Here is an 18,167-nt window from a genome sequence, read left to right on the forward strand (position 1 = left end):
GCTGCATCCCCTGCTGCATCCCCTGCTGCATCCCCTGCTTCATCCCTGGCTGCATCCCCTGCTGCATCCCCTGCTGCATCCCCTGCTGCATCCCGAACTCCGAGCTCGGCACACACGTTTGGGATGTGCTGAGGGCTCCTTTTCCTTCCATTTAGCTGAAAATCCCTCTCCCCTGTGCCATGGCAGGCAGGGAAGTGAAGGGCTCTGCTTTACAAGCTCCCTCTCCCCCACGTTCAAAATTGCCCCACTGACACTCGAGAGGCACCAGGGAGGCACCTAATTTACTACTACTCAGCACTTGTAAAGTGCTGAATGAATATTAATGAGCTGATGTAATTAAAATGATGCAGAGATTCAAGTGTAGTATCTGCCTGTCCTTGTATCTTCCTGGATAGATGAGGAAGAAATTCCCTGCTGCTTAAGGACTCAAAAAATTAACAGCCTGCTGTTGATTACATTTGTTAACTCTTTCCCTGGCATGAAGGAGCAGGGGCTGCATTTAACGGGTTCACCTAATGCTGTCATTTAGAGCTGAGGTTAATTGCAAAGGTCTCAGCTTGCCAGAGCAGCAGCTCCGAGGCTGCTTTTGCTGGAGCTGGATCAGACTGAGCTGGCTTCCAGCTGCAGCTCCAGCTCCAGAGGCCAACGAGGGCTCTCACATACCGCTGTTTACGCCCCAAGGCCACTTCCAAACCTTTATTTTAAATACAGACCTCCTCAGAGAGTTCCCTTCCAGCTCAGAATATTCTGAGTTTTTGTGACTCAAAAGTGGGGAAATCCCAGCTGGACTTCAAAGGCCTAAAAGTCATTCAAGGTCGGGTTGGACACAGCTTGGAGCAATCTGGGTTTGGTGTCCTTGCCCACGTCCCTTCCAACCCGAAACGTTCTGTGGCTCTCACCTGAGCCCTACCATCCCCTCCCAGTGTTTGTGATGCGGAGGACAAGGAACGTTCCGGGGCTGATCGATCATCCAGCAGAAGAGGCAGAAGGAAGCAGTGGGACTCTGCCCTGAGGCTTGGTTCCAAAAGCAGCCACGTTAACCCTTTCCTGTCTCTCCATGACCAAAATCCTGCCAGCACCAGCGACTCCAAAGGCTTTGTAACTCACAGCCTTCTACGCCGGTAGCAGGATTGCTGGGAAACAAAACCATTGCAAGATTTCCATCTGACCTCCTTTGGTTCCTTTCCAGGACCATCCTGCAGCAGCTTCAACCTCACCTTTCCCAAAACCTGGCACTTCCAAACAAACCACACTAACAGCACTGAGGGCTGAACTCTGCCTCTCCAACCCTTCCATTTCCACTCCTGCTTCACTCCCAGTTTCCCACTGGGAAACACCCACAAGACACAGCAGCAGTGACACACCAGAGCGTCCCCAAAGAGACAAAACCCAGCTCCTGGCTCTGCACAGGCTCGGACAGGGCTTACCTTCTTCAGCTTGCCCGTCTTGGTGCCCACGAAGACCACGCTGTAGCCGTTGTAGACGTAGGAAGCCACGGAGGTCATGCGGTCGCGGCTGGAGGTGAAGAGCGTGACCCCATCCACGGGCACCGAGCCCCCCAGGGGCTGGTTGATGTCGAGCCCACAGAAGTTGTCATCGATGGGGACTGGCTGGAATGACAAAGTTTGGGGCAGCTGTGAGTGAAACAGAGCCCAGGGCAGCCCCACACACTCGGGGTGGTGTGGAGGGAGCTGGCAGGGCCACCAACGTGCCACCCCCTGCCAGCTCCAGCCACCCTCCCCAGGGCTCCTGCAACTTCCAGAGCCCCACGCTGGGAATGACAAAACTCCCAGGAAGCTGCACACCTTTACCCTGCCTTAACACCACCCCTTCCCTCATTGTCATCACACTGTAGGATGAGAGCGTGGATTAAAGGGGAAGAGCGCTCCGAATGTAGGGAAACTGAGGCACAGACGGGCTGACACTACTCTGCAAACTGGTGTTTCATTGATCCTGGCCCTCTAGGGCTCCCACAGCCATCACCCAGCACACCCTTACCGCTTTGGTGCACTGGACATCCTTCCCCAGCAGCCAGTTGAGCTCCAGGTTGCCCTCGCCCTGGTAGCAGGACTGCAGGCGCTCCTTGATGTGGGCGTTGACGGTGCGGATGGGGAAGGCGCAGAGCGCCGAGTCGTCGGGGGGGTGGTGGTACTGCTTCTGCCCCTTGGAGAAGATGGCAAAGAGCACGTCCTCCTGCGCCGTGATGTTGAGGGCCCTGGCCAGCACCTCCCCCGGCTTGGACAGGTAGGCGGCCTGCAGCAGGCGGTACTCCGTGTCCCCCCTGATGCAGCCGAAGGGCAGCGACACGTACGAGTGGAACTTGGGGTCGTCCTTGCACAGGCGGACGATGCGGGAGGTGTAGAAGAGGTCGCTGGCGGAGTTGATGGAGACGCCCTCGGGGGTCTCCGGCTGCACCGTCAGGAAATAGACGAAGTTGCCACTGGCGAAGCCGTAGATGTAAAAGATGTCGAAGTGCGAAACCAAGGCCAGCGTGTCCGAGGGGATTTTGATGAGGGACGAAACAAAGTCACTGTGGAGCTCGTAATCCAACATCGCCGACGACTCCGGGTCCCGGGGCAGCTTGCGGCTGGAGAGGGTGGGGAAATAATCCTGCTTGCCATCCACGGCCGTGCCGATGAACAGCTTGCCATCCTCGCCCTCGGAGCGCACGATCACCCCGTACATGGTGCCCGTCTTGTTGACGCTGGAGAGGTAATGCTCCTTCTTGTGCGAGGGCTCCACCAGGATGAAGAGGTCGTCGAGGCGCAGCAGCTTGCAGACCCCCTGGTAGAGGCTGCCGCACGCCAGCAGCCGGTTCTCGGAGTAGTCGATGATGAGCAGCTTGTTGACGTTGTTGGTGAGCGTGAGGACCTCGCTGCATGGCTGCACGATGAGGGGCGGGTAGCAGGATTTGTTGTCCTCCTCGGGACCGGTTTTGTGGGCCACCAGAATGGTCAGGTTCCCCGAAAGCTTGTACACCCTGTTGATGGCCCCCACGTAGACGGCGCCGGTGCCGCGGTGCACCGTCAGGTGGTTGAACGTCCAGTCCCGGTTCTCCGAGTGGAAAGTGTTGAACAAGGCGTTGCTGGACACGTTCCGGGACAGCGACGCCAGGAAGAGGCAGAGCAGAGCCACTGACCAGCCATCAGAGTCCAGTGCCCGAGGCCAGTTCCTCCTCTGATCCATCCTGGGAAAGGCAAACTCCGCGTCCCCCGCGCGTGTCCTGAGCCCCGGCAATGCCCCTCACATGGTTCTGTGGAGAGAAGAACCACCCAGAGCCAAGGATTAGATCCCGTGTGCCCTGCAGATAAAATTCAAAGGAGGCTTTCTAATTACACAGTCCTTGAGATAAAGGGAAGATGTATCCGAGCACAAGGAGAATTAAGCAAGTCCACAACTTACTGGAGAACAGTTCGGGCTTGATGCTTTGCCACTTGTTTCAGCCCCTGCATCTTAATTTGTGGCTGGGTTTGGCTGTTCAGAGCACGCTCTGCTCAGCCAGGGAGGGGAGAATCAGCTCCAGCCCAAGACAAAGCCCGTGGCTCACAGCCCCAGCCATCCATCTGCAATCTTGGCTGAAAGGATGTCTCTTGCAGGGTGTGTTGCTGGAAGCAGCAGAGGAAATAAGAGCTGTTCTTTACCTTGAAACCCTCTCTGATTTAATTTGGGAACCTGAGGAAGAAGCCTCGTGCAGGCAAGTTCATTGAGCACAAACACACTGAAGGCTCTGACATCTCGCCTCAGACCCTCCCCAGAGCCAGAAGTGCCTCTCAAGCAGGTGCTTTTTCGGCAGGAACTCCTTCACAAGGTGCTTTCCTGCCAAAAGCAGCTGCTGCCAAGCTGGGAGCACATGGTTAGATCAGCCACCATCCCTGGCAGCAGGGGAGAGACCACCAGCCTAGAGCAGCTTGACCTGACCACAGAGTGCAAGGATGCAGAAAACCACCGGGAAGTTCTCCTTTATCCAGAATTATCCATTCCTAACGTGCTCCAGGCTGGGCAGGCAAAGGAACCACCCCAGAGACCTCCTCCCTCACCTCAGGGTCACTCCTGGGATGAGGCTGAGGATGAGGCACATTCTGCACCCACGGTGTCCCAACAGTTCCCCTATGGGAGCCCTGTCCTGCAGCTCTGATCCCCCTGCCAGGGCAGGAGGCTGTTCTCTCACCCCCATCTGATGGCTGCTGCTCTTGGTTCGGTTTATTTAAATTTACAGCAATTCCTGGTGCTGCAAAGCCACCCTGAGTGTCACCAAAGAGCCGCTCTTTAGCTTGTTCCCATCAGGAGCTGGAGACGGCTGTTCCTGAGAGGTGACAGAGGAGCTCTGTCCCTGCGCTGCCGTCCCCGTGTCACTGACAGGAGACACGACAGGAGACAGGCAGCGGTAATGGCTTTCTCATTCTGCTCAGGGACAACTTCCCCAGCTGCTTCCCTCCCGCTGCCAGGCTCGGCGCTCCCGCCTTGGGCTGTGGCGGTTTGTCTGTCCCAGGGAGGACACGGGCCCTGCCACCCCTCGCTGTTCTGGCACGGAACAGCTGCCCCTGCTGCCTTCCCAAGCACAGCAGGACTGGGGATTCCCTGGCTCTTCCCACCACATTCCTGAGAGAACAGCCCAGCACCATTCCCTGAGCCAGAATCTTTCCAAATGGAACGGACCAAAGGGCCCCCAGGGATCAGGGATCCTCTCTGTGCTGGTGACACACGGTGACACCCGATCACAGGGCTCAGAGCAGCTTTGCCTGGAGCCCCACAGTGCCCCAAGTCCTGGGACGTGTCCCCTACAGGCTCTGGTTCAAGGGGAGCCCAAAGGGAGAGATCCCCCTGAGAAGGGTGAGGCCCTGCTGGAAAGCTCTGCACTCACAACCCTCCTGCTCAGCAGCTCCTGATTCCCACAAAGCTGTTCCACTGCAAAGTGAGACAAGGATGGTGCAGGCTGGAAATTAATGCACTTAAAGAACTGAACTTCACACACATCTGCGTGTGTGGGACCACAGCAGCTTTAGATCTTTTCCAGCGATGTTTCCACCCTGAGCCAGTCCAAACCCAGCGCGCGTGGAGCTGCTCTGCTGGAGCCCAGCCCCACTGCCCTTCCAGAGAAAGCTTTGCAGAGCATTTCTGAGCAGTCCCTGCCAACAGCAGCACAGATCACACCTTTCAAACATGATCTGACCAGCACAGACCGCTGCCATCCTCCCCAGCCATCCCTGGATCCCGTCACCCCCGGGGCTGGGGGACAAGGTGAGGCACAGAGCTCAGTGAGACCACACCAAACAGCCAGAGCACCCACTCCCTCTGAGGGTCTCCTGGATTTGGGGAGGAATTCCTGCCTCACAGAGCGGGGAGAGGTTGGCAGAGGTTGCCAACTGTGGCTGCCACATCCCTGGAGTGTCCAAGGCCTGTTTGGATGGGGTTTGGAGCAGGGATGGTGAAAGGTGTCCCTGCATGGGCTTCAAGTCCCTCCCTCCTCAAACCATCCCTGTGGAGGAGGCCAAACACCTGGGGAGTTAAACACCAACAGAATGGGTGATTTTAACTCTGATCCTTAATACCATTTGATCATTAATTTTTCCTCTCTTTCTTTTCTTCTTTTTTTTTTCCAGAAGAGAGTTTTAAAATACAGCCTCAGAAGCAATCTGCAGCTATTAGTAACGCAAGGTGAAAGCAAGAGTAAATTCAGGCACACAATATAAACCCAAGCAGCTGAAAGGCCTCAATTAGGCTGAAAGGAGTTATCTGGTATTTAAATAATTATTAGATTGAAGGAATAATCACAGGTCTGAGCCGATTTTTTCCCCCACTGTCATCCTAATGGAGACTATAATATTATTATTCAAATGCCCATGATTCTCATTGAGGGGGGAAGAAAAAAGGGCTCATTTAATCTCCATGTGACAGGGCTTCAGGAGGCACCATTAGTCATTTCTCTCATTTCAGCTGTCACTCACTCACGGGCACCACAGTTTGTCATTAGTGGCATTTTGTGCAGACCAAAAAAAACCCAAAAAACAAAACAACAACCAGACCAAAAAAAAAAAAATAAATTAAAGCCATAACAAGAGAATCTCCCATGGTAAATGATGGCTCAAAGACACAATTCTGATGTCACCAGGGTGGCAGCTGTGTTTGCCTGGTGTTGAGGGGGCTTTTCTTTGGGGGTTGGTCTGGTGAGCAGTGATTTATACTCAGCTCTGCTGGGCCCTCACCCATCACCTCTGCACACTCAGCTCCTCTTTCCTGGGGTGTTTCACCCCCTCTGGCACCTCCAGGACACAGCAAAGCATCCCCAGTGTCCCCAGAACCTGCACTGCCCCTCATCCTCACAGACCCCCCCACCTCACCCCATCCTCCACAACCTTCCCCCTGTCTGTCCCTTTTTTCTGTCCCTTGTTCTGTCCCTGTGTTGTCCCCTGCCCAGAGGTCCCCAGGCTCCCCAGGCACGCACAGGGGGAGCAGATTGGGCCATAAATCCCAGGCTGTGTCCCTGAACAGACCCTCCTGAGGAGGGGCAGAGGGGCTGGCCTTGCTCTCGAAGCTGGGGCTGCCTTCTGCCCCTTTTGCCCTTTGGAACCCCATGGGATTGGTGGCTGTGGTGACAGCGTGTCCCCAGACTGTCACACTCCCCTGCCCAAGGGTCCCCAGACTGTCACACTCCTGCCCAAGGGTCCCCAGACTGTCACACCCCTGCCCAAGTGTCCCCAGACTGTCACACCCCTGCCCAGAGTGTCCCCAGACTGTCACACCCCTGCCCAAGGGTCCCCAAGGTGTCACACCCCTGCCCAAACTGTCCCCAGACTGTCACACACCCCTGCCCAGAGTGTCCCCAGACTGTCACACCCCTGCCCAAGTGTCCCCAGACTGTCACACCCCTGCCCAAGGGTCCCCAGGAGGACACACACACCCCTGTCCTGCCCAAGGGTCCCCAGACTGTCACACCCCTGCCCAAGGGTCCCCAGGAGGACACACACCCCTGTCCTGCCCAGAGTGTCCCCAGACTGTCACAGCCCTGCCCAAGGGTCCCCAGGAGGACAGGCTGCACGGGATAACCCAGAGACAGAACAAACCCTCTGGAGCCGGGAATTTTCCTGTGAAACCTTTCCGAGCACTGAAGCTGCTGCAGTGATTGATCCCCTGGTAGGAGGGACATTCAGGACACGTTTGTCAGCTGTGGAGGAGACCTTACAATAATTAATTGGGTTTGCGTTTAATTAGACAGAAAGTCTGAGCCAAACTGTCTGATGGAAGCTTCTCCAAGGCCTGGGATGTTTCCAGCGTGGATCAGAGGTCTGGGTGCTCAGTGCTGGCCAGGCCAGAGGAGCCCCACTCCAGCAGAAAGCTCCCTGCCCACTCTCACAGCCTTGGTGTAGGGGAGCCTTGGTGCATCCATGGATTTCCTGGCTGTCCTGGAGCTGGGAGCTGTGGAACTCCTCCCTCCACACCAGTGCCCACCAGCCAGACACCGAGAGCCTGGTGACACCCTGACCCCCAGGGAAGTTCCTGCCAGCTTGGTGTGCATAACTGGAATTCTGCAACATGAGGACGGCTCCTGTCCCCTCTTCTTGGCCTTTTCTAGCTCGGATTTTGACTCCAACAACAACAAGAACAAGTTGTAAATCACCAGTGAAGGGCCTGGAGTCGGCTCTGAGGTTTCTCCACAGGGATGAAAATAACAACCTTTTCCTAAAACACAACCTGAACCCTTTGGACCAAAATGGACCTTCCTGGCTCTCCCTGTCGCTGCTGTGCTGGCAGGCAGGAGCAGGACCCGTGCCAGGAGCTGCTCATTCCCAGGGATGCCATTCCACAGGCCCAGCAGCGTTCTGAGGAAGAGTTAAGAGGGCAAAACACAGCATTGTGATTATTGCTTCCTCCAGGCCTGGGACAAGGAAGAGGAGGGGAAGAACAGAGCCCAGCCACGAAAAGGCATTTCCCTGATAACAAACACCATCACAGGAATTATGCACAAAATGTGTCTCGAGCCCAGATATTTGTTTATACAACACACACTGTGCAAAGCTCTCCCCTCCACCTCCCTCCTGTGCACACACAGGTCCAGGGAAACAGAAAATGCAGGGAGGGCCCTGCAGCTGCGGTCTGGAGGGACACAGCACATCTGAGGCCACCCCTGTCTGTCCCAGACCTGCTGGACACGTTGTGCTCCTCAGTTCCCATCCCCAGGGAGACCCAGAGCGGCAGCACAGCTGTGGCTGTCACCCAGCTGTGCCTCACAGCTGGAGTGGTTTAACCCAGCAGCCCCACAGCGCTTCCAGGGAAAAATCCATGTCCAAGCTGGGACACCTCGGTGGCAGAAATGAGAAACCTTCTCTGACACTCGACACCTGCTCTCTGAGAAACCACAGCTGGCAGCGACTGAGTGCAGTGCTGGGAAATAACTCCTAAATGACCTTGCTTGGAGAGGGGAGCAGGGCAGGGAGGATTTCATTCCCCAGGCAGTCCCCGAGGACAGGTCTGAGGCTGGTGACAACCTGACCTGCTGGGCACGGAGCAGAATGGACCCTGGTTTTCCTGGCTGCCTTCAAGTCTGACACCGAGGGGAAATTTAACACTTGTGAAGTTTCACAAGTTTTGGGGAGGCTGGGGTTCAGCCCAAGCTGTGTAAACAGGTCACTGGCTTTGGATAACGTTGGAAGGATGAGAGTTGGACAGAGAGTTGTGTCTAACGCAGCCTCCTGCTGTTACAGCCATCATCCAGTGGTGCTTCTCTAAAGAGTCCTCAAGGACCCCCAGAAACAGAATCCACAACCCCTGCAGGCAATCTAGGTCAGTTTTGTGTGCCTCAGAAAGTGCTTTTCCTGGTTTCCTACCTGAGTCCTGATGGACTGAGCTTTATCCACCTCTCCACCGGTGCACCTGAGCATCGCTTGATTATTCATGGCCTTTATTCCCAACAAAATGGAATTTAACGGCTGCTGACCTTAGGTGCAAGCAGATTAAACGATGAAATGATTTGCCCAAGGCTAAGCAAAAGGTCCCAGTGGCAAGGCAGGGAGTTTTATCTCCCGAGCCTGAGCCCAGCACTGTGTCCCCAGGTGACATCCAGCTGCAGTTTATTACAAGAGAATATTACAGAGCAGCACGAGGGAGGATCACGGAGCGGCCACCGAACTGCAGGAGAAAAATAAGCAGCAGCTTCTCCTGGCCTCACTCCAAGCACACCACAGGCAAGTGAAGAACCCCAGCTTCAAATTAAATGGGTCCCCAGCCACTCCATTAAACAGAAATCCTGCAACAGAAGTCCTTTGGCTGTGCCAGCCCCTTGCAGCGAGCCGTGTTCGTTATCCCCCGCTCCCTCCGGCACCAGATGTATTTACACAGTGGCCACAGCGCTGTTACCTAAGCAAACCAGGAAATGGTACATTTGTTAAAATCAGGTTCTGAGCTGCTGAGTCCCCAGCTGTGCAGCGCTGGATCTGTCTCAGCCAGCGGTGCTGGAGTTGTGGGGAGCTCGGCGCTGTCTGGGAGCACCTCTGGGCACGTTTGGGGCTCTCTGCGGCTCCAGAGCGGGGCTGAGTGCTGGGATTGGCACCGAGCTGAGCTGAGCCTGCTCACACCCACACCTCGGGAGGGCAGAGGTTCACTCCTCTGCTCCCCTCCACCTGCCAGCGCCAGTCACAGCGCCAGCATCCTGCCACAAACACAGGAGGAATTGTCACCAGGTGCCACCGCGGGATCACGAGGATTTGGGGAGGCAGAGCACAGCAAAAGCCCTTAAACAAACAGGAAAAGTGAAGCAGACACACGAGGCAGACACTGAAGAACCCTTCAGGGCCCGTTGGTCATCCCCTGTCCTGCTGGAAGGGTGGGATGGGAGCAGCAACCACCTCCAGCTTCAGCAGCCACACCAAGAAAATGCCCCAAAGCCTCTTTGCCAGGGCTGGCCGCCCTTCCAAGAGCATCCCTCGGACTGGGGGTGTTTCTGACAGAGTTTCCAGGTGCTTGAGTCCTGAGAAGGGTAAAACAGCTCCATCCCTGCCCAGTCTGCTCCACCCAGCACGAGAAGGGACGGCCACAGAGCTCAGAGCCGCAGGGATGGTGCTGGCCATGGTCAGGCTCCCAGCAGCCCTGGCAGGCTCTGCCCGTGGGCTCCCAGGGCTGGCAGGAGCCCCCAGCCTCATCTGCTGGGGTCCAGACCCCAGGCCTGGAGCCATCTCCCCTCGGTGCCAGCAGCACTGTCCTCTCCTCTCCCCGAGTGTCGGGACATCAATGTCTGCTTGAGAGAGTGGCTCCTTCACACTCGTGTGCTCCCTGCTCCTCTGCCCTGCTTTTCAATTTCCCAGCTCTGGCAGATCTCTGATTAATTCAAGCCTGTTTAATAACCCTTCTGTTTAGATGAAACGAGCTGTCTTGTTTTCTTTATTTTTAACACTAACTCTCGTTTCTTTGCTAAGGATCTCTGTCATTTAAAAACTTCTCTCTCTCCAACCAAGCTGATAATAAGATGGAGAAAGCAGCTGCTGACGTCCACATCTGACATCAGCCAGAAGGTCTGAGGCTAAAGAGGGGCTGGACACTTTGATGGATGAGATATCCCAAAAGCCTCAGGAAAATCAGCAGCTCTACAAATCCCTGTGTAGCAGAGCAGGGCACGGACTCCAGCACTGTGGGGACAACTTGGGTGACAGGAGAGGAGCTGCAGCACCCACACTCCTCACCCAGGAAAGGTCACAGTGCTTGTGGGGGTGGAAAATATTCCATAAACCCCCCTGGAAGCTTCTGCTGCTCGGGCTGTGTCCCACACTGTGCCCCTGGCGTGGCAATCGATTGGCCATGGGCTGCTCCAGCTGCTCCCAGCTCAGCACAGCCTCTCCTGTGGGTCCCACTCCCCTTGTCACCTGTGACACCCTCACCCCACAGGCTCCCGTGGCCACTGCCCAGCCCGGCCTTTTCCCTGCCAGGACCCAGCAGGAGCGACGGCCACACCGGGAATTCCAACGGGAGCGAGCCGGAGCGGCTCAGCTGCCTCCTGCCTCCCTGGATTTCAAAGCTGCACTTGTCTGGAGAGCAACTGAGTCACTTCCTTCCCACATCCAGCCTGTCAGTGCCCGGAAAACAATAAATCCTTCAGGGACGTGTGAGGCCATATTTCACAGGGATGCAGTGAGCCTGCCTGCCCCGAGAGCCCCTCGGCACCCTTGGATTCAGCTCTGCTCCAGGGACATGTCCCACCCCAGCCCCAGCCCCATCCCAGCTGTCCCCAAACCCCCAGGGCACGGCTTGGGATGGAGCAGCACAGGGATCAAAGCCACCCTGTCACCCCTGAGTGGACACATCACCAAGATGGGCGAAGAACTGACCATGAAAATTCCATAAAATGCACGGGGGATCCCACAGGGAGAGAAGCTACGGCTGAATTCGTGGCAGGGATCCTTTGGAGAACCCAGGCACACATCACAAAAGGAGTTTCCTCCCAAAACACAGCAGAACAACTTCTGAGAGCCAGTGCACCGCTCTCAGCTGGTTCATTTTTACAAATCCTCCCTTTACAACCACAAAATTCTCCCCCAGATCCCCAAAATGTTCCTACAAAGCCCAAGGATTGGGGGGACAAAACCAAAAATCAACAATTGGTGCTGCCTCTGGCCCAAAAACCTGCAGATCTTTCACCAAAACCACCCAGCCCAGATGCTTGGCCAAAAAACCTCCCAGACCTGAGGAAAAGCGATGATTTTGGAAAATCCAGGAGCACTTCAGTGCTGCTCCCTTTGAATTTCTTGAAGCCAGAAGCAAAGACCAGCTGAGTTACATTGAGGATCACAAGACTTTCCACCAAATGATGCCACAGAGATGAGAACAAACGCAGTGACAAGGAAATGAATATGATATCCCCTTCAGTAACACGATGGCTAAAGCAGATAATCTGCCCAAGTGTCATGTTTATAATGGGAATTCGCAGAGAGTGAAGCAGGAATTGGCAGGGATGAACAAATGAGCCAATATTCTGCTTCTTCTCATGCTAAAATTTGCAGTTTGGGATAAAAATAATGGGTTTTTTTAAAATCTTGGGAGGAGAAGGAAATGAGGGCAAAATTGTTTGGTTTCCAGTAGATCTTTGCAGCTCAGAGGGTGTGAGAGCAGGTTCTGCTGGGGCAGGTGAGCTGCCCAAAGCCCTGTGCCAGCAGGACCCACCCCCAGGGAGACCATTCCTTTCCTAAAACTCAATTAAATCTCATTTCATCAACAGGATTAACACACAGCTCATTGGCACAATGAGGCACTGAATGGTTAAAATGCAACACATTCAGAATTCACACTCAGCAGTGAAAAAATTCACTGCAAACCCCACCCAACCTGTCCCTGCTGAGGTCAAACCTCCCGGAGACCCAGCACCCTGGGCTGGGTTAACTTTTATCTTTATTCATTTTTTACCAAGTTATCCAAGTTTTTACCAAGTTAATACCAAGTATTTTTACCGAGTTATTTTTATTTATTTTTTACTAAGTTATCCAAGTTTTTACCAAGTTAATACCAAGTATTTTTACCGAGTTATCTTTATTTATTTTTTACCAAGTTATCTAACAGCCTTGGAAGTTCTGGCCAGAGCCTCTGTTTGTGTTTGTCCCCAGGAATTTGTTCTGGCCGAGCCCAGCGCAAGCTGTGGCCACCTCGTCTGGCGGAACCGATGGCAGCGCCTTGTCCCTGTCACACAGAACTTGTCCCTGTCACACAGAACTTGTCCCTGTCACACAGAACTTGTCCCTGTCACACAACTGCTGCCCTGAAAAGCAGAGTTCCACCAGCTCTTGTAGCAGCACCTCATTATGGGCCAGGGACAAGCAAGGGGCTGCTGCCTCTCTCTCCCCGTGAACTCGGCGAGTTTGGCCCGAGCTCCTCGGTTGCTACGAGATTTTTAAAGACAGTCTGGACCTGTCAGCGCTGAGCAGGATTTGAACACAATTCCTGCTCCAGGAGGCTCCTCAGCTGCCAGGGGAGCCAAACCTCCAGGAGAGGGCTCGTCCTCACTGCTGCTGGAATTAACTCCTTGAGAACCGCAAATCACAACGGGACAGAAAGAACCTGCAGGGCCCTTCCTCCTCCCACAGCTCTCCCAGCCGAGCAAATTGCTGGGGATGTTTTTCCACCTGGCCCTCCCAGCTCCAGGCTCACAAGGGATGATGCCTCTGGTGCCAATTTCATTTGGAAACCCATGGGGCAGACAGCTAAAGTCAGGAGTTTTGGGAGGTTTAAGCAAACACAAAAGTGTTTCTCTTTCCAAGGTGGACTTTGAAAAGCTCTTCCTGTCTGTTTGCTCTGGGTTTATCATGGAATCACACAATGGTTTGGGGTGGAAGGGACCTTAAACCTCATCCAGTCCCAAACCCTGCCATGGACAGGACTCCTTCCACTGCCCCAGGTGACTCCAAACCGCATCCAACCTGGCCTTGGACACCTCCAGGGAAGGGACCTTTAAGGTCCTTTCCAACCCAAACCATTCCCCAGTTGTATGTTTTAACTTCAGTGCAGATTTCAAACCTGTGAAATGGCATATTTTAAGCATGAGAATAACGGAGGCAGTTAGGAAACCTCCAGGCACGCTCCCTTTTCCTCCCCACCTCTTCACAGTTCCATTAAAAATCAAAAGGAAATTCGCAGGCTTTATTTTTTCTTCCTTTTTTTTTGGTTCAAATAACATTCCAGGCTGTGACATAAGCCACCAAAGACAGGAAACACGATCATGAGGGCAGAGCTCCATCCTCTGCTCCTGTCACTGCGACTTTTTGGGGACTTGGCAAATGACTGAGCAGAGGAGACAGCCGGCGTGTTTTATGGAGTTGAACTGTAACATCCCTGTTCCTCAGCCAGCTCCCCGTTCCTCTGCTCTGACACCAATAAATCTGCCCAGCCACGGCCAGCAGAGCTCTTCACACCAGCTGCCCACACACGAGCCCCTCAGATTTGGCTACCTGGGCAGGCACCCAGCCCCTGGGCTCTGCCCTGTGTAAAAGTTCCCCAAAAAATGAGAAAATCCTGATTTCAGTTCCATCACTCGAAGGTTTAACTCACATTGACCACGGCTTTCCCAGCTGCCCATTCCCAGAATCTCAGCCTCCCATTCTGAGGGGGAAATGGTCACTTTGTGCTGGAAGGAAAACCCTGCCAAGGCAAACCCCGAGAGCGCAGAAATCACCACGCAAATCCAAACAACTCCAAGCCTCCTTTCAAGCTCTGCCCAAGTATTAACCTCAAAAGCTCGGAGCACAAACTCACTTTTCGGAAGCTCATTCCCAGGCGAGCAAACCAAAGCAGGGAGATTCAGGAACACCTGGAAAACACCTCCAGATTTCTGCCCTTCTCTTGCTGGATGCCCAGTGCCCCCCAGCAGGACCGGGGCGGATCACCGCGGGTTCTGATGGCAGAACCACCACGCAGGAAGAGCTGCACATCAATTTCCCTGGCAGGAATGTGTTCCCAGGCTGGCTGAGCCTGGAAGTGACAGGAGGAACTTCTTGCAGGCTGAGTCAGGGAGTGACGGTGGCTGTGGGGCCGCGGTGGCCGCGCTTCCTCCCCGGCGTGCGCCAGGAGCCAGAGCCAGCTCTGCCCCGCAGCTTTCCTGTTTTCCTGCCCCTTCCCGAGACAGGGAAATGAGGCTCCAGAGCCTGACAGCGCAGGGGTTAAACTGCTGCTGTGGAAATGCTGTCAGAGCCACGCAGGAGCTGCAAGGAAAGAGAGCTGTTGGCTCCAGCCTGTGCTGGTACGCACCGGGAGCGGCCTCTCCAAGGAGCGCCGCTCTCCCATCCACCGCCCCCTCAGTGGGAAAATGGGATTAGATTTAGCCTGTGCATCCCAAGGGCTTCCCCACACACACCCCAGCATTGCCACTGCTGATCCCCATCCCCAGCGGAGCCCAGGCAAGGTGGGATCGGCTGGTCCAGCCCTGGTGGAGCCCTGGCAGCCCCTCCGGGTCACACTGAGGGGCAGAGGCTGGAGCCACACTCAGCTCTCCCTGCCTGTGCCCCTTCCCCGAACGCTCTCCTGCTCACAGGGATTATTCCTGCTGTGGGTTCCTGCAGAGAACAGCCAGAGCAGCCCCTGCCTGTGCTCCCCGCGGGGTCTGGCTGGGCTGGGCTGTGACAAGGGACGGTGTTGGTGGTGTCACACTCACAGGGACAGCTCAGGCTGCTCCCCACCTGGCCCTGCACACACTGACTGCGCTCGGGGCAGCCAGGCTGGACCCTGCCCTTCCCATCCAGCTCCAGCCTGAGACAGCAGGCTTGTGTTCCAGCCCCGAGCCCCACAGAGCCCCACAGAGCCCCATGGAGACCCACAGAGCCCCACGGAGCCCCACGGAGCCCCACAGAGCCCCATGGAGCCCCACAGAGCCCCATGGAGACCCACAGAGCCCCATGGAGACCCACAGAGCCCCACAGAGCCCCACGGAGCCCCACAGAGCCCCATGGAGCCCCACAGAGCCCCATGGAGACCCACAGAGCCCCACGGAGCCCCACAGAGCCCCACAGAGCTCCACAGAGCCCCACAGAGCCCCACAGACTCCCACGGAGCCCCACAGACCACCACGGACCCCCACAGAGCCCCACGGAGCCCTATAGAGCCCCGAGCCCTGGGGAGGTGGCAGCGGCAGCAGGAGGAGGTGAGAGGTCAGGACAATATTTACTCAGACATCACCTTTCACTTTTATGAAGTGGGGAAACGGTGCTGGGGCAGGAAAAGGGCTGCGAGGGACGTTCCCTGCCGGGAAGGGAAGCTGCTGCCACGGTGAGCACAGCACGGAGCTGGGACAGGACCCTCCAAACCCACACGGATCCATCCAGGAATGGCTGGGCAGGCTCTGCAGAGCCTCTCCTGGGCTTCAGGAGGTGCCCAGGCACTCAGGAGCCCGTGGCACGGCGGGGTCACCCCAGCGCACGGAGATTGTTCGGAGCTCGCAGGTGACACCGGGCGCGGTGCAGAGGACACGGGGCCAGCTGGGTGACAGGACTGCCACAGCTCGGGGAAGCTCTGGGAAGCTCTGCGAAGTTCTGGAAAGCTCTGGGAAGCTCTGAGAAGCTCTGGGAAGAACCTTCTCCTTCAGCAAGGGGGGAGATGGAGCTGAGGGTGCCTCTGGCACGGAGCTGGATCGGGGGCTCGGCAGTGCCAGGCAAGGAGGGGCAGCGCTGGCACAGCACAGCCCCGGCAGGGCTCTCCCATCTCACTCTCCCCGTGCCTTCCGAGATCATCTGGACTTCTTTAAAACGTGACTCTGATGCCTTTTATCTCCAGCTCTGAATGCGATTTTAGCCCAGGCAAAGCAGGATTAAATTTTCATAGTAGGATACATTTATCTCGCTTTTCACTCCCCCCATTTCCCCCTCCCAGGTCGATTTCAGCCAAACAGAAGCTGCGATTACAGGGAGAAACATGAGATGGGCTCTCTCTGATGAGGAGGGGAGGGCTCCTCTTTCCCAGCACCCCATCCCTGGCAGCATCCCAGTGCCCGGATCAGAATTCCCGGTGGATTCCAGCCGGGATCACAGCACACATCACTCACACGTGTTGCACTCGTGTCCTTGACAAAGTTACTCTTCCCTGGGAAAGCCTCACCCCAGCCCAGCAGCTCGGCTTGGAACGGCGGGCAGAGACACGGACACACGGACACACGGACACACGGACACACGGACACACAGACACGGACACACGGACACACGGACACACGGACACACGGACACACGGACACACGGACAGCCTGCATCACCCGGGAATGCCTGGAAAGCACCGAAATCCCCCCGTGCCCCCTCCAGGGCTGCGTCCAGCCCAGATTTCCACATTTCCAGCCCAGATTTCCAGACTTCCAGCCCAGACTTCCACATTTCCAGCCCAGATTTCCACATTTCCAGCCCAGATTTCCAAATTTCCAGCCCAGATTTCCAGACTTCCAGCCCAGATTTCCACATTTTCAGCCCAGATTTCCACATTTCCAGCCCAGATTTCCACATTTCCAGCCCAGATTTCCACATTTTCAGCCCAGATTTCCACATTTCCAGCCCAGATTTCCACATTTCCAGCCCAGATTTCCACATTTCCAGCCCATCTCCAGCAGGCAGAGGCTGCAGCCCAGCGCAGCTTTGCTCCTGTTGGGTTTGTGCTCGCTTTTCAGTCGGGTCCAGAGGATCCCCTCTAGTGGGATGAGGAGGAATTTCAAGCCCACATCCCACCCCCAATTCCCACCCCCGTGGGGCCGTGGGGCGCAGGGTGGGTGCGGGACTGCCCCGGGGAGGAGGCTCAGCAGTTCCTCAGCCCATTTTGCCATTTTTCCCATCGGAGGCGAAGCCAGAACCAGGCTGAAGTGCGGATGCCGGGGAGAACGGGAGAAGAGAGAAACGCTACACAGACATGAGGATAAATCCCTTCGCAGCCGCAAAAGGAGATGATTTCCATCAGCACAACACCTTCGGCAATAAAGACACCCCGTGCCGCGAGTGTCACCGGGCTCCCAGTGCCACAGGAGGTGGCAGGGCCACCCTGTGCCACAGCGGCCCGAGGCTCCCGCAGCTCGGTAAATACATTTATTTCCTCCTCAGGCAGCGGCTCTGAGCCGCCCAAGGACAGCGCGCTGCCCTCAATTCTACTTCTGTTCCCTTTCCGTGCTCGCACAAAGAGCCCCGCGGTGCCCGGGGACACCCAGCGAGCGCAGCTGTCCCCAGGGCTGCTCGGGTGACACCGGTGACACCTCGGTGTCACCTCGGCTCCTGCCCATGCAGCCCCGGAGGAGTCGGGAGCACCTTTCCCCCCACCCCCTGTGCTGTTGTTGGCCTCCCAGCCAAGCTGGTTAAGAGATTAACACTCTAAAAACCACATTTACTCTAATTAGCCATGAAATCTTTGTAACTAAGTGAAAAAATGTTTCCCTTGAGGGATTTTTGTCCATTCATCACTGTTTGAATTGCCAGGGAGGGAGGTGGGGAAGAGAAAAGAAGGGGGGACGAGAGAAAAAAACCCTCAGATCTAATGAATTAATAGCAGAATGCCCCGGGGGAGCGGCGGCTCCTCCACAACACGGGCACCTCAAAGGGGGCTTTTCACAGCTCGCCGAAGGGACGCTGCTGAATTATTTCGAGTTAACAGACTGGAACAGCCCCGCTCCCGTTTGAGCCGGGCAGCTTGGCCCTTCCCTTCCCTTCCCTTCCCTTCCCTTCCCTTCCCTTCCCTTCCCTTCC

The 18,167-nt window shown here is 55.8% G+C and overlaps 1 protein-coding gene across 2 annotated transcripts in view; it reads right to left on the bottom strand.

Moving 5' to 3' along the window:
• PLXNA2 (plexin A2) overlaps window positions 1–18,167 on the bottom strand; it is a 146,630-nt gene that overhangs the window by 123,736 nt on the left and 4,727 nt on the right. The window contains exons 1-3 of one of the 2 annotated variants that reach the window (XM_015650708.3): window positions 14,224–14,445; window positions 1,999–3,253; window positions 1,428–1,610 (exon numbers count right to left, since the gene is read on the bottom strand). In XM_015650708.3, coding sequence (XP_015506194.1) covers window positions 1,428–1,610; window positions 1,999–3,186 — 1,371 coding nt within the window. In that variant the 5' untranslated portion in view covers window positions 3,187–3,253; window positions 14,224–14,445. Of the gene's footprint in view, window positions 1–1,427; window positions 1,611–1,998; window positions 3,254–14,223; window positions 14,446–18,167 lie in introns of those variants that run through there. The other variant, XM_015650707.1, reaches the window with a different exon arrangement.

The sequence above is a fragment of the Parus major genome, chromosome 26 (assembly GCF_001522545.3).
Source record: "Parus major isolate Abel chromosome 26, Parus_major1.1, whole genome shotgun sequence".
Lineage (NCBI taxonomy): Eukaryota > Metazoa > Chordata > Aves > Passeriformes > Paridae > Parus > Parus major.